At 40.4% G+C, this 15,792-nt stretch overlaps 2 protein-coding genes across 11 annotated transcripts in view; one reads left to right on the top strand and one right to left on the bottom strand.

Moving 5' to 3' along the window:
* Positions 1–9,476, bottom strand: part of dnm2a (dynamin 2a) — a 33,961-nt gene extending 24,485 nt beyond the window's left edge. For 7 of the 10 annotated variants that reach the window (XM_034895371.1, XM_034895370.1, XM_034895373.1 and 4 more), the window contains exon 1: positions 8,978–9,475. In XM_034895371.1, the coding sequence (XP_034751262.1) occupies positions 8,978–9,138 (161 nt within the window). In that variant the 5' untranslated portion in view covers positions 9,139–9,475. Of the gene's footprint in view, positions 1–8,977 lie in introns of all 10 variants that reach the window. The other 3 variants (XM_034895374.1, XM_034895372.1, XM_034895378.1) reach the window with 2 other exon arrangements.
* A 166-nt stretch (positions 9,477–9,642) lies between these two features.
* qtrt1 (queuine tRNA-ribosyltransferase 1) lies at positions 9,643–15,344 on the top strand. The gene is made up of 9 exons (XM_034895382.1): positions 9,643–9,959; positions 10,081–10,149; positions 10,269–10,407; positions 10,515–10,709; positions 11,037–11,175; positions 11,262–11,337; positions 11,461–11,570; positions 12,255–12,339; positions 14,695–15,344. The coding sequence occupies exons 1-9, from the start codon at positions 9,675–9,677 to the stop codon at positions 14,845–14,847; spliced, it is 1,251 nt and encodes a 416-aa protein (XP_034751273.1). The 5' UTR covers positions 9,643–9,674; the 3' UTR covers positions 14,848–15,344.
* Positions 15,345–15,792: the final 448 nt, after the last annotated feature.

Below are 15,792 nucleotides of genomic sequence, written 5' to 3'. Positions count from 1 at the left end.
GGAAAAAGGCTGCAATGAAACAAAGAGTGAAAAATTTAAAGGGGTCTGAATACTTTCCGTACCCACTGTATATTAGTGCTATCAAACGATTAAAATATTTAATCATGATTAATTGCATTAATGTCCCCTTTTTATGTATTCTAACATTTGATTTCTTTGTATCTGTAACAATAATCTTTCTCATTTTAATGCTCTTAACATTAAATAGTGGAACAGCTTGGTTTGTGCGAATGTTTTTTTTATTAAAAACAACATTGGCATATAGGTTACTGTAGTGTTCAATTTCACATGTCAATCTCACAATGTCTATCTCTCAAACACTGTCCATCATTGAAAGGGTGAAAAAAATACTTTGACGAGGGGGCGGAGAATTTGCATCAGCTGTGTGCTTGGCCATCAAGTGATATTTCAGACTGGATGTGCTGTGATGATCGCTGAGTTCAACAACAAAACACACAGATCACTTTGGTCTTGTCAATGGAACCATTTGACAACTTTAAAAAGTAAACGTTCCATCCAGAATCTTATTAGAATCCATTTTATTGGCGTCTCGCGCTCACCATCCACTTAAAACGTAATGTTAATACTCTTTGGCCGGCTCTCAAGCCCAAACAATAGAGTGCGGCATGCCTGTTTTGTTTGTGGTCTAACTAGATCTGGTGTGGTGTTGTAGTTTTTCTAACATTACAAGTTGGTGCAAACGCATGTGTAATAAAAAGAAAAAAACACCTTTAATAACGTGTTTAACTGACAGCACTATGAATTTAAACAATTCTCTCCTAACACTGACCTAAGCAGACTGTAATGATGCGGTCATCTAAGGACAAATATCAACGCTGCTCCACGGACCATGGTACTATGACAGCATCTGGGGTGATATTACAAACAGCCTACATTTTGTTTTTCTTCAAAGACAAATAATTTTGACCACAGACTTAGAGCCATACTGTATAGCAGGAATAGTATAGCAGGAATAGCATTCCAGTGGACAGAGATCATTCAATTTTAAGAAACATTTACATAATATTACCAGTGTTGTAAAAGTATGCTGAAACTCCTTTAAGAGAGAGCTCTGTGTGGGTGTGTGTGAGGGAAGTGGCCACAAGAGGAATAGAGAAGGAGGAAGCGGACGTGTAGATGCGACTGGAGCTGAGTTTGTGGAATAAGTTTAAGTTTTTGTACACAGTGTTTGCGGTGTCCAAAATAAACCTAAGACTAAAAGTCAAGCTCATTCATTTGCTCAATAGAAATGAGATTTTAACCCTGATGTTATTTATTTATAACGTCCTCTGATCACGGTCGGAAACAAAGCAATCTTTCCCAGATGTGGGCAGTGAGGAGCTGTTTGCCAACTGAAAGGAGGGCAAAGAAGCAGAGATTTAGCCAATTTCATGATGGGCAGGAGTTTCAATACAGACAGACCAACATGTCTATAAAAACAACCTGGCAACACTAATTTCCAAATTAGGGAGAATGTTATTTACATTTGTAAAAGCTAAATATAGATTCTGTTTTAGTGTGAATTTACCCTTTGTAATGTGCTGCTCAATTTACTGCCTTTTTAAAGGACAGATAAAACCCATTATTTCAGCTGGCCACAATTAGCTTTGGTGGGAGCTCAGGCTGTGGCAATAGAAGATATATCACCCACGACAACGCCTTAACCACACTAGCCTCGGGCCTGAGACTTGACATTGTCTTGCTAGGTGCAAGACAATGCATTGATGCACAATTGCTGTGAATTGTTGTGTAGTCTATGCACTGTACAATGCACTGTTCATATGGTGTGTGTTGTCTTAAATGCAAGTGCCAAAGACAAATGTCTATGTTATGCAAATCTAATGGAAAATAAAGTCCATTAGATTTGTATGCACAAAGCAGGATATGACAGTAAACAAACAAGGGCAAATGCAATTGGGGGCGTTTTCACACAGACAGCCTTTAGTTCAGTTGAACCAAACTAGAGTTTGTTTGCCCCGCCGGTGTGGTTCATTTGGGCAGGTGAGAACGCGGCGATTGCCCCGGGTGCACACCAAAAGCGGACTAAACAAGCGTACCAAAACCTGCTTGAAGAGGTCGTTTCAAACTAACTCTGGAGCGGTTTGTTTGTGTTGAGAACATGATCCATACTCGAACCGCACCAACTATACAAACTTCGCCAGTCAGAGCTAATGTCTCCTGTAGTCAGGTGTGTTTAGCAATCTGCGATGCAGCAGAGCAGCCAACTGTAGCAACTTGCAGTGTTCCTATCACAGAAACGGACTGTAGTCAAGCTCCCCGTCTTCCACTCGTATCTAAGTGGTCAAACCAGCAGCCACTAAAGTTGGAGACCGGCAGAGAAGAGCGAAGTCTCGGTAACCAGAGCAAACGTAGTAACGTCAAATGATCATTGTCTGATCATTTTAATGAAATGAGCTGGTTTGACCATGGAAATGCATTAAATATGCACTAGTCCAGAACACAGGACCTTGTTCCTGTATTTACTTTCTTGCTCACGCCCCCATAAACATTGAATGAATAACAGGAGTGGCTGTTCTTGTGGGATTTGAAATGGGGCATTTTGATACGCTTGGGTTTTTCCAGGTGTGAAACCAAACCAAACCAAACCAAACCAAACCGACCGGGGGCAAATTGCTCCAAGTTTACAAACAAACAACTGATTCGGACCAAAGCAATAAAATACAGGTGAGAAAATGCCCTGGGACTCCAATAATGAGAACTTTTTCACAGTTGGCTTGTCTGATTTTCTCAAACGTGACAGGATACTAGGGATGGGAATCTCGAGGACAATTCGTTTTATGTACATTTCCATGCGTGAGTTTACTACTGAGTTTGCTAATCACTTCCCGGACAAAGCTTAAAGTTTGACATATATTTGTCACACAGAGTTTTAATGAAATGTTTGGTCAATTGAGGTTTTATATTTTGTAGTTATCCCATGCTTAAGCCTTAGACATGCTTGTGAAAGTCACCTTCTCTCACAGTAATCTTCCATGTCAGAGGCTCAGTCGTGTTTAAAGGTGGAGAATTGGCTTCTTAGAACATGACCAGATGTAATGTGATAAAGTTGATGAACAACCTATATGTGTTTTTACTAAATATATTACGTACTTTACGTCTTATTAGATCATGTGTACTGTATCACACCATTTAATTGTTACCCCTTTTGGCCGTTTTTTGTTGTTGTTGTCAATTATCCCATCCTCTTTCAGTCACTGTTTTCTGATTTATACATGTCTGGAGACAGAAATGTTTAAATAAAAATATACACCATCGTTTTTTCTTTTAAATCGATTATTAAAATATCTGCATCAAGCATTGAATAGTTCTAGAATGCATCTAAGAATTTTCCCCACCCCTACAAGGTACTTGAAGAACTTAAACAACATGGCCAAAGTTGCCTTGTCAGCCCTCAAATGAGGCTCTCCCCTCCCCGCCCAGTTCCAAAGGCCTCTCTGCCGTTCTGCAAACATACTACATCTGGTGGTAATCACTAGCGCCAGTCCTGGAACAATCATAGCAGAGCTGAAAATGTCACTAACCCACATTCTCCTTTCCCTCCCTGCTGCCTGACCTACAGACTATGGTGATGTCCAGCCTGCCTGTGGACTTCAGACTGTAAGCATTGTGTAAAGCCACAGGACAGGAGAAAAGAGGAGCTACCATACGACACACTGCCTGCTATTCCCAGACTGTAGTCCTGTGGTGAAACAGTGGGGAACATTCTGGATGTTCCTTACCTCAGCAAAAATCCAGAGGTCCGTGGTTCAACACTGGGGCTGTGTCATGCACATAATGTGGAGCATGCAGGCATTTGTTCACACAGCGGACAGTATAGAAAGCCCTAGATAAGGAATGGGAGCAAGGGAGAACAAGAACAAAGCAACTATAGGCTAATGGAAATAATATACTAAACAGACTGTATGTGGAGAATGGTGGTAAGATGCTGCTAGAAGGTTACAGCAAGAATGACCTCAAGAAATTGCTAATGTACTGATGCATCTCTCCAGTTACAGGCAGACAACTTTCACTGGCTCTTCATCAGTCAAACCCCGTCTTATTGTCTCAACAAGTGACCACTGGTCAAAGATTCACAGCATTAAAATAAAGAGTCAATAAAGTTTCCATGAAAACACTCACAAATAAATTGCTCACAAGTGCTTTTCTGAGAAGATATAGCAGTGACATACTGAAAAGAAGCAAGGGGCCAGGATTCCATTATTGATGCGCTGTAAATGATAAACGAGGCTGAGCATATTGTGTATCATTTTATGTATTATTGATGGCTAAGCAAAGAGCATCATTTTGTGAGCCTCCCTCCCTCTACCACAAGAGAAAGCAAGAGAGACTTGTCTAGGGAGAAACCATGAGAGTGAACTCCCCTCCCCCTGCCTGCCCCGACAGCCACTGCCTCTGGCAGAGCAACTCTGAGGAGCCATAGCCCACAGCTGATCCTCATTTCCCTTGAGTCTACAGAGGCCTAGCTCTCAGGGCTCGTTTTCAAACATGGAAACCGGTGTGTGAAACTCTAAGGTCATAGTACGCTCTAATTGGAGGGCGGAGTACTCAAAAACGTGTTTGTGGTTTGGTAGGACTTATTCCATGGGTCTGTGGTGTGGCAATGGATGTATAATTATGGCTACCCACATTCCCGCAACACAGTCTGTCACTGTGGATACTGGAGGAGCATCACTGGGCCGCGACGACTGTTCAACCACTACCACAATTCAGCTTCATGTTAGAAAAATCCCTTTGCTCCTCCTTTGACACCTGTCCGTCTATACTTCTTCCTCAAAGGGATGACTACTGTGGTGCACAGTGGCACCGAGACACACACAGACACAACCAGACAGACAGACAGAGTATATATAGTCATATGGTCATATTTTGGTAATAGTGGCACAGAATTAGAACAAGACAGCCACATATATTTTTATAAACTTAGAACAACTGTTTCAACGCTTTAAAAACTCCTGGTTGCTCAGTAGTCTACTTGCCACAGATATGATAACACCCTCCACCCAGGCCAGCTTGCTGTGTTAGATATGAGGTTTGTACACCCTACTGGGATAATGACATCACATAACACAGCCAAACATTGAGACACAGTCTTGATAATTATCTCTAAACTTAGGTAGTTATTATGCAATGAGGCATGGATTAAACTGTACACAAGCCAGAAAAACATCACAATTTCAGTTAAATATTATTCAGCATAAATTACCAAATTTACATATATTGTATATTACTGGTGTATTTAGTTTTGTCAGTAAGACATGCCGGTAAAGCAGCATGCCCAGTATCAGGGACATGACACTGACTGACATACCTGGATGGAATGCAGCCATTTCTTTTTTAATCCACCTGCATCTGTCATGAGAAACTTGTATCAGGTCTCAATCGCTAAAGCTAAATGTTTTCTACCATAATCAGAAACAGAATACTTTATTGAGCCACTCTGGGACATTTTTAAGTTTAGTGTTGCTCAGAGTCAAATTGAAGGCAAAAAATAAGAGTAAGAGAGATTAAAGTAATATAGCTTAAGAGCAATAAATAAAAAATGTAAGTATAAGTAAAGTAAGATTAGGTTAAAAAGATGATGTTGCTATACAATGGATGCTATTGAAGCAGTGTGAACATTAATAAGATACAGTGTGAACACAAGTAGCAGCAGTGAAGTGTTAGAAAAATGTTATACTACAAACATTTCAGGTATTGCACCTTATTGCACCAAGTAACTATTGCACATAATTGGCCAAGAATATTGACATTATAAAGATATGGAAATATGCATTAAGTCCAGTTTTGACACTCAAAAGTGTGTAATGTAGGCTATATAATGAATTTAGAGTACAGGTACATTCAATGTGTCAGCAAAACTTAAGGTCCCTCATTAGGTTGCCTTGATGCAAACAAAACAAGATAACACCACATAACACACACACCAACCAGAAGACATGAGGCTGTTGAGCCAGAGATATTTGATTAGCTTCTGCCCAGCAAAGTATGTAGACCACAGCCAGCCAATGTGTTCTGGTTTCCACTAGCACATTTGGAGGGAATAGCGGCCCAAATCACATCAACAAAATGGATCAAACAGCACAGCAAGGAATCTCAGTCCCACCGGACTTGGTGGGTAGAAAATCAGGACTACTGAGATACAGAAACTACACAAGCAAACATGATCTAGCTCCAGTTACCCTACTCCCTCTGATCATGACATCAGCATGGAGTAGAGCCTGACGGATTGAGGATTTTTAAGGAAGATACTAATACAAATGTTCGATTATTTGAAAATCCGATTTGCCGATATATATAAATATAAAAATATATATATATATATATATATATATATATATATATATTTGTTTTTAATTGCGTTACAAAAAGAAACAGGTAACAAAACATATAAAGATTTCCCAAACAATAGTTATTTGCATTCATTTATGAGTTCTCACTAAAATAATTTGATAATTTGTTTTATTGTCAAAACACAACAGAGGAACATCAAAATATATTAAAGTTCTGATAAATAAAATGTATAAAAATACAAACTTAAGTTCTGAAACTTAAAGTCCTTTGAACAAAAACACATTAACAAAAATGTGTTGTAACAGGGATGTTGTAGAGCGCCCTCTGGTGGACAAACTAAACAAAACCAACACTCATAACAATAGTTGATCGTTTTTATTTTCAATATTAATTTATTAGATAATATATAAATATATATATATATATATATATATATATATCAGTCGGGTTCTAGAATGTAGTTCTAGCAGGAGAAAGAAAAGGAGGAACATTTACGCAAACTGTCAGACACACACGCACGCGCACACACACGCGCACACACATGCACACGCCATTATGGAAACAACAGAGCAACAAATACTGGCAGTAACAGCAGCTCAGTGCTCATGGGTGAAGACAATCTGCAAATCAATAATCCTAATCCTACAACACTAAACACTCATAACTGTGTGCAACAGATGACTGAACATGATCTAAGGATTAGGTATTGGATGCTCCTGAGCTCAAATGAGCCCTTATATCAACAATGAGTCACCTTTACATTAGCGCGCCTGTTGCTATAGTGATATGCAGCACTTCCCAAGTGCTTCCAGGCTGAAGCCAGACTTAACCTTGTAGTTATGAGTTTAACATCTACTGTTCCACCTTGACTGACCTCAAGTTTACCCTCATAGCAGTAACATGTATTAAGAGTAGCAGCACTTTTTGTACAAGTGTGCATGCCATAGCACATCCGCCAAGTGCTTGTGTTAGTCCTGCGAAACGGAGGTCCCGATAAAATGTCTCATGTTAATTCCAGATGATATGCGGCAAGTGCTCTTCCAGTGCAAAGTCACACTCATCTGAATGAATTTGCACTGGGCGCTAGTCTGATCTGTGTGTGTGTTGTTGACTAAAAGCAGTTACGACATGCTCTCCCCAGTGTGTTTATAACCAAAGGCCTGTCTGCATGCAATCTTAAAAGACAATGTACTTCCTCTATCTCTTGGTCTCTCTCTCTCTCTCTCTCTCTGAAAACCTGCTAAACAAGCTGCTTTACTTGCTTTTGTTTCTATATCTGTAGGGTGATCTCACATACCACTGTTGTTGGAGAGGACAACAGGAACAGCCTGTTGAGGAGCACTGTAACTTAACCTTTTACACCACAGAGAATCGAGACGTCAAGCATATTCTTCTTTTCTAAAGTTTTGCCAAACACTGTAACAAAAGAGGAAGATGGTAAGGGAAGTTGTGTCTGCAACAGATGTGAGCTTGTGCCTTTTGTGCAAAAGCCATGAATTCAGGGTCAACAAATGTAACTTTTTTATCCACCGGCCAAATTGTTAGCAAATGTTCAAATTGTGCTAGCCACTCAATAGATTACTATTTTTTTTTTAAGCAAATCTACCAGCCAATTTCTTATTTTACCAGCCTTTCGGCTGGTTCTAATTATGTAGCGTGTGTGCATTATATAACCATCCATGCATCTTCAACTGCTTCGGCAGCAGCTCCAGCAGGGGAGCCCAAACTTTACTTATTATTTTATTATTATTATAAACATAATGTATTATTATTGTTATTATATAACATAGACTGGACATAAATCCACAACCCTAAGGAAAGAATGTGGCTCGCTTACCTCCCCTACACTGAGCTATTCCAATAACATGTTTGTACTTTCATATCCACATCATAAACATACTAATTTAACAACAAACTATGTGACGCAATACAACTCCCATCAACAGCTTTGAGCTACAGACCAAATAACGATTTGTAAATGCAAGTCATGTGGGACATTCTGGGTGTGACATGTAAACATAAATAGAACCACAAGAAAAAGTTCTCTTTCAGAACTAAGGCTGAATAGATGGAGGACAAGACACTATCTGCACTGTGAAGGAAAATTAAGTGCCACAATGTGTCCTTTACAGACAAACAGTTGTCTTTTTTTCATAAAAGGTCTGAAGTGTGTCTAAAGGTAGCTTGTTGCTTCTTAACCAGGTGAAAATTGACATTTACAAACCTTTTTAGAGGGCATTAATATTGGACAAAGTATTGGCAATGATCAGAGGAACAACCTGAGAGCTAAGAGCATGTTGAATCTTACTTGTATACTTGTTGTGTAAACATTATCCTGTTAAAACTAGGAAAGGCTGCATTTGAGGTACACAAAACTTTGGAAAAGAAAGTTTTTCCCCAGGCCCACTGGTTTGACACGTAAAGGACGTTTATAGGCTAACGTTACGTGAAGTTGTTGAAACTGCTTCCACTTTTACACTTTCAAGGCATTTTTACGAGACGTGCGTAACTTAATATTGACATTACAAACTGATAACGTTAGCTTAGCAAGCTTTATGGTAAGTTGTATTTTAAAATTAAAATGTTACTAGACCACAGCAAGAAACAATGTAAACTATGAGAGTTGAACATTCTAATTTAATTAGCCGCAATCCAAGCCACTTACCTGCCAACAAAATTTTCCAAGACTGAGCTTTTCCCTGCGCTCTGTCCACCGACCACTGCAATCTGGGGAAGGTCTAAATTGCAACTCTGGCCAATGGAGCTGAACGCGTCTTGAAGCTTGTTGATCAGGGGAATCAGGTCTTCCATGCCCCGGTTCCCCATGGCTTCGTTAGCTCGGAGAGCCCCTTCAACACAACGTAAACCAGAGCCTACAGCTAGCCGCGCTAACAAGCTAGGTAACGTTAGCTTAGCAGGAAGGTGCTCTCCGGTTAGTCTGAAGTGTAGCTGACGTTAGAGTTCCGCCGCTTCAAACAGTTCAGGTTTTTATTCTCTCCCTGAACAATTGACCAGTTACAGGCAATGCAATTCACACTTATATCATTTCGTGTTCTTACAGCGCAGTAACTGAATCCCCAGTCAGTCGAAACAGACGGAAAACTCGCAAAACAAAACTTCCTCTACACGAACACCATCCGGTTTTGAAAGATGACATCCGATCGAAACCGGTGAATATACCCACGCCTCTTGTCTGCGAAACCAGGCAGTCTATTGACTAATTTTGCTGCCCCTCCATCAAACCGACATTCTGATTGGATATAGAAAAGGCGTTGCTCTTGGCCAGAAACCAATTGCTCCTTTCTGATTGGTCAACTCGATTATCAATTTGCATCCGCTTTACGTCACGTTTTCACTGCAACATGGCCGCCATCACAGAGTGTGGAGCTAATGCAAGTACTTCAGAAAACATGTCCCTGAAGAAAGCTCTATCTGCAGCTTCTCCTCTCACCCTGCGTATCGTTGCTGAATGTCCAGTGACAAAAGCACGGGCTTGTGATCTGATACTGCCTCACTGTGCCGTGAGTTCCCCGGTTTTCATGCCTGTCGGCACTCAGGGCACTCTGAAGGGGATCACTGTGGATCAGCTGGAGGGTCTTGGCTGTCAGATTTGTCTTGGAAACACATACCACCTGGGCATGAGACCGGTAGGCACCTCTGCAATAATAGCATTTTTTTATTTTTTTTATGATTCAGTTGACTTTAATAGTTGCTATATGAATTCACTTTTGTTAATGTATTTATAAATTTGAACTTTACTGCCTGCAGGGGCCTGATTTGATCGAGAAAGCCAATGGTTTACATGGGTTCATGAACTGGAAGAGAAATCTTTTAACTGTGAGTTTAGCTTTTCTAAATTAATCAAACAATCATAGATGATGAATATATATTTACCAAAGTACAAGAGGTAGATGTTGAGCTCTGTGTTCAAATCTTCACTTTCCTCTGCTTAACAGGACAGCGGAGGGTTTCAGATGGTGTCTCTTGTTGAGCTCTCAGAGGTCACTGAAGAAGGAGTAAAGTTCAAGTCACCCTATGATGGCAAAGAAATCCTCCTAAGTCCTGAGAAATCAATCAGCATACAGAACAGTCTGGGTCTGCAAGGAGTAAAATAATTTGAATCATTCTTAAATAACAAAGACCTCCCCCTCAATTTCCCAGTGGCTAAACAACTGCCTCGCCATGTTTCTCTGTTCTTCCAGGGTCAGACATCATGATGCAGCTGGATGATGTGGTCAGCAGTACCGTGACAGGACCCCGGGTGGAGGAGGCAATGCACAGATCCATTCGCTGGCTAGACCGCTGCATTGCAGCCAATAAAAATCCAGACAAACAGAACCTTTTTGCCATCATCCAGGGAGGGCTGAATGCAGAGTTGCGCAAGGCCTGTTTAGATGGTAAAAAAATACAACCTGCTATGTCGAGATCCTTTTTCTACTTTTGATTACCTGCCTCTGTCCCTGTATACCAGTGTTGACAAGCATGCAGAAGGATTGGATCACACTCGGATGGAGCCTTTGAAAATGTTTAAATGCCTAAAAATCCTATTATTTAAATCTGGAGAGGTGCCGTAATGAAGGGGTAGATTGGATATTTCGAAATGGGGTTATATGAGTTACATATCCATAGTCAGTGTATTACAAAACAGTATTTGAGCCTCACTAAATTCCTTAACTATTTTATGATCAAACTTGTGCTTTTGATATTTAATCCCTTTCCTTTAGAAATGACTCAACGTGATGTTCCCGGTTTTGCCATCGGAGGCCTGAGTGGAGGAGAGGAGAAGAACGACTTCTGGCGGATGGTCACCCTCAGCACTGACCATCTGCCACGACAAAAGCCTCGATACCTCATGGGTGTGGGGTATGTTTGCCCGTATGCTTAAAATAGCTGGAGAACTGTTGTGTGTATGTTTTTTTTCTAAATAAAGAGTGTACCTCATGCTGCAGGTATGCTGTGGATTTGGTGGTGTGTGTAGCTCTGGGATGTGACATGTTTGACTGCGTGTTCCCCACCCGCACAGCAGTAAGCTCTCTTTACCTCATACACTGATAATCACTTTTAAATGGTCATTTAGCAGTTTTTTAATTCCATATCAAAAACTGATTTCAATTGTGTTTCAGACAGTTTGACTTTCTTTTTCCTCAGAGGTTTGGCTCTGCCTTGGTGCCTTGGGGATCTCTTCAGGTAAAACATAAGCAGTATGCCAAGGACTTCCAGCCCATTGACCCAGACTGTCAGTGCCCCACCTGCAAGAGGTAAGTCAAGAAAAAAACAGTAACATAATTGTGTCAGTCTGAGGGTTGTTTTACAACAGCAGAATTTATAAAAATTCAGGATAGCCAATAAAGCAAATCTGATTGAACAGAAAAGGCTCCAGGATTAATAAATCCTGGCTGTTAGCCTGGTCAGGAGCAGGCTAGCTATACAGAATAAATCTTCATGGTAGCACCTCTGTTTTTCTCAAACCAAGTCAACGCTAAATTGAGCCAGGATAGCTGGACAAATCCCAGCTTAATCCCTTATCTTGGTTTTGCAAAACCAGTCACATTATCAGTGCTGTTGTTTTTCAAAGCATTTTTATTCATCAAGATAGATATGGAAGTTTATAAAGCTCTGAAGTGCCCAAGAAGATCTTGGTTTGACTTGTTTGTTGAGCAGTCAGTTACTTAATTTTGGTGCAAAAGAAGGAAGTGTTGGCCAAAGACTGAATTTGTTTTTAATTCACATTTTATGTATTTTCATGATGTAATTTCCCATAAAACTCCAGAATGGACTAACAGTTTTCAATTAGGTTACTTTGCTCTCCCTTGGCTCACAATTTTCAGGCAATTTAGTTAATTCATTCAGAATTTAGTTAGTGGATGGTGTAGACATTTTGTTACTCATATGTTGTGAAACTGTAGTAGTGGAAGAATGATTACTGCTTTTTTTTTTTCCAGACATAGTCGGGCTTACCTCCATGCTCTATTTAAGAGTGACACTGCAGCCATGCATCACATAACCATCCACAACATTGCCTACCAGGTCAGTATTTGAAATGTCGCTTAACATCAAACTCAAGATTAAATCTAAATTTAACCCAAAATATTTTACCATTTAACAAAAAAAACTTCCCTTAAAGGACCAGTGTGTAGGGTTTAGTGGCATCTAGCGGTGAGGTTGCAGATTGCAACAAACTGAATCCCCCTACCTCACCTTTATCCTTCCAAACCTGTAGTAGAATCTACGGTTGCCTTCAGGTAACATAAAAACTTGAAAAGTCAGAGCTAGTGTTTGGAGAAGTTTGGACACACCTTTTCATTCAATGCCTTTATTTTCATGACTGTTTACATTGTAGATTATCACTGAAGGCATCACAACTATGAATGAACACATGTGGAATTATGTACTTAACAAAAAACTGAAATACCCCAAAACTTGTCCTATATTCTAGTGTCTTCAAAGTAGCCACCCTTTGCTCTGATTAATGCTTTGCACACTCTTGGCATACTCTTGATGTGCTTCAAGAGATAGTCACCTGAAATGGTTTCATAACAGTCTTGAAGGAGTTCCCAGAGATGCTCAGCACTTGTTGGCCCTTTTGCCTTCACTCTGCGGTCCAGCTCTCCCCAAACCATCTTGATTTGGTTCAGGTCCGGTGACTGTTGGAGGCACAGCACTCCATCACTCTCCTTCGTGGTCAAATAGCCCTTACACAGCCTGGAGGTGTGTTTGGGGTCATTGTCCTGTTGAAAAAGAAATGATGGTCCAACTAAACGCAAACCGGGTGGGATGGCATGTCACTGCAGGATGCTGTGGTAGCCATGCTGGTTCAGTATGCCTTCAATTTGGAATAAATCCCCAACAGTGTTTGCAGCAAAGCACCATCACACCTGATTTCACAGATTTCCACTGGTCTAATGTATATTCCTTGTGTTTCTTGGCCCAAACAAATCTCTTCTGCTTCTTGCCTCTCCTTAGCAGTGGTTTCCTAGCTGCTATTTGACCATGAAGGCCTGATTCACGCAGTCTCCTCTTAACAGTTGTTCTAGAGATGTGTCTGCTGCTAGAACTCTGTGTGGTATTCATCTGGTCTCTAATCTGAGCTGCTGTTAACTTGCGATTTCTGAGGCTGGTGACTCTGATGAACTTATCCTCAGCAGCAGAGGTGACTCTTGGTCTTCCTTTCCTGGGGCGGTCCTCATGTGAGCCAGTTTTGTTGCAGCGCTTGGACTCCGGACTGACTGACCGTCATTTCTTAAAGTAATATTGGCCAGTAGGGCTGTCGGCTGCGTATCAACCTGACTTCTGCACAACACAACTGATGGTCCCAACCCCGTTAATAAGGCAAGAAATTACTCTTATTAACCCTGACAAGGCACACCTGTGAGGTGTAAACCCTTTCAGGTGACTACCTCATGAAGCTCATTGAGAGAATACCAAGGTTTTGCAGCACTATCAAAAAAGTTGTTTTCAGTTATTTCACACTTTTTTGTTAAGTACATAATTCCACATGTGTTCATTCATAGTTTTGATGCCTTCAGTGATAATCTACAATGTATGTTAATATATCTGAACAACACTGACTACATGTGTCACGTGTGTTTTATCAGTTCATTCGTTTCCTGTATCTGCCATCCTGCCACTGACAGCAATGAATCTGAGCCACAGGTTTACATAATGTGTTTCAAAGTCCTATATGCTCTGACAGAAACCCGACAAAAGATGTTGAACCTTACAAATGTATGACATGACCCGGATGAGGTCCTGGCCTCGGTCACGGCCATTTAATACTTCAGTACTCTTTGAATACCTCAACTTGGCACAAACTTGCTTTGCTGTTCTGGATTATCAAAATCCTTTTCCATCCGTCTGTCCTTTTGTGACAGATGTGTCCCAAGACATAATGTTCAGATTCATAGAGCGTAATGGGTAATGTCGAATCAGGCAACACATTCATTTTTTGATTTCTTAAAACGATTTAGTCGTGGCACCTAGATGGCTCAGTTGGTAAAGCAGGCGCCCATATGTAGAGGTTAACTCCTCAACGCAGTGGGCCCAGGGTCAACTCTGACTTGTGGCCCTTTGCTGCATGTCATTCCCCCCTCTTTCATGTCTTAATCTGTCCTGTCAAAAATGAAGGCCAAAAATGCCCAAAGAATACTCAAAAAAAAAAAAGCCGGCTTATAAACTGGCTCTAGGGATGTCCTTGTTGGTTGGGCTGTTGGGGACGTCAGTCTACCGTGATATGTCACAAATGAAACAAGTTTACTCTAATCTCTGAGGATGCTTATGCCTAGCAGTCCCATATTCTTTTTTTTGCATAGATAAAATTATTTCTCACTGGAGATCATTGATCCCATTTATTTCCTTCAATTCATCCAACATCTCTCTTTGCAGCTCAACCTGATGCGCTCTGTGAGACAGAGCATTGTGGAAGGCCGCTTCCCTGAGTTTATACGGACGTTCATGAAGCGAATGTTCCCCTCTCCTGACCAGTACCCCAGCTGGGCCGTTGACGCTCTAGCCTCTGTCAACGTTACACTGGAATAGAACTCGGAAGGCAACTGTCATGCTCTAAATGAGGATGTCAGATATTGACTGATAGGTTACTAGCTTTTTATATGACTTTTCTACTGATGATTGTTTTTTACTCTTTGTTTATATTTGTATATGAATTTCCAGTTTGCTAGCAATGAGTAAAATGGCTCTAGATCTGAAAGAATAAAACCTGATTGTCTTTTGCCTCTGCAAATTGTCCTCAGAGTGAGACATAATGGTAATGTCACTGATTGGGGTTTCATATGAGGTTTGAAATACATGAACTATCTCCTCTGTTTTGCTCAGACACTTTTTGTTGTTACCATGGCTACAGAGCAAGGCCCACCCACTTGAATCTAAATGTTTTGGCTTCCTGTAAACCTGGTATTGCCTTGTTGCCAAAAGCACAAGATTAACAAATGCATATGTGTACTAGTGTTTTAACCTACATCCTAACAGACTATTACTTGTCAGATAACTGTTTGAACAGATGAATGAACCTAGCTCAACACAAATTGTGTTTTTGGGTAATAATGACCACCAGAGGGCAAAATAGACACAACTCTATCAAATGTCTGTAAAACTGACTGTTATGCAACATAAGTTTCCTAATAGGGTTAAAAGCTGTTTGTATGTTTAAAAAAAAATAGCTCAGTAAGTTTAGGCATATGAGCTCAAGTTACTCACAAACTAAACTCAGCATCCATCTAAATAATCAAATATTTTTTTATCCAGTGTTTGTGTTTTCATCCACTCAATGGGCAAAAAATCTTTTTTTGACCCTCTTGAATGAAGGTTTTGTTTGGATCTGCTTGATGGAGCTGTGTCAGGGCTTTGTTCTCGCTGATTAATATTAATCATTGGAAGTTAATTTGAATAACACCTGTTGTCTGTGGCATTGAGTCAACAGTTCCCTTAAGCACCACATTTGAATTTCATTATGGCTTCTGTTATGAC

This window comes from Etheostoma cragini, chromosome 15, assembly GCF_013103735.1.
Source record: "Etheostoma cragini isolate CJK2018 chromosome 15, CSU_Ecrag_1.0, whole genome shotgun sequence".
Lineage (NCBI taxonomy): Eukaryota > Metazoa > Chordata > Actinopteri > Perciformes > Percidae > Etheostoma > Etheostoma cragini.
This window is presented reverse-complemented; position numbering and strand designations above follow the sequence as displayed.

Excerpts from the sequence above, each read along its gene's own strand:
- qtrt1 (XM_034895382.1), top strand. The coding sequence starts at position 9,675 with ATGGCCGCCATCACAGAGTGTGGAGCTAATGCAAGTACTTCAGAAAAC. Across the intron at positions 10,408-10,514 it reads CAGCATACAGAACAGTCTGG|GGTCAGACATCATGATGCAG; the intron begins GTCTGCAAGGAG and ends CTGTTCTTCCAG. Across the intron at positions 11,176-11,261 it reads CGATACCTCATGGGTGTGGG|GTATGCTGTGGATTTGGTGG; the intron begins GTATGTTTGCCC and ends CTCATGCTGCAG.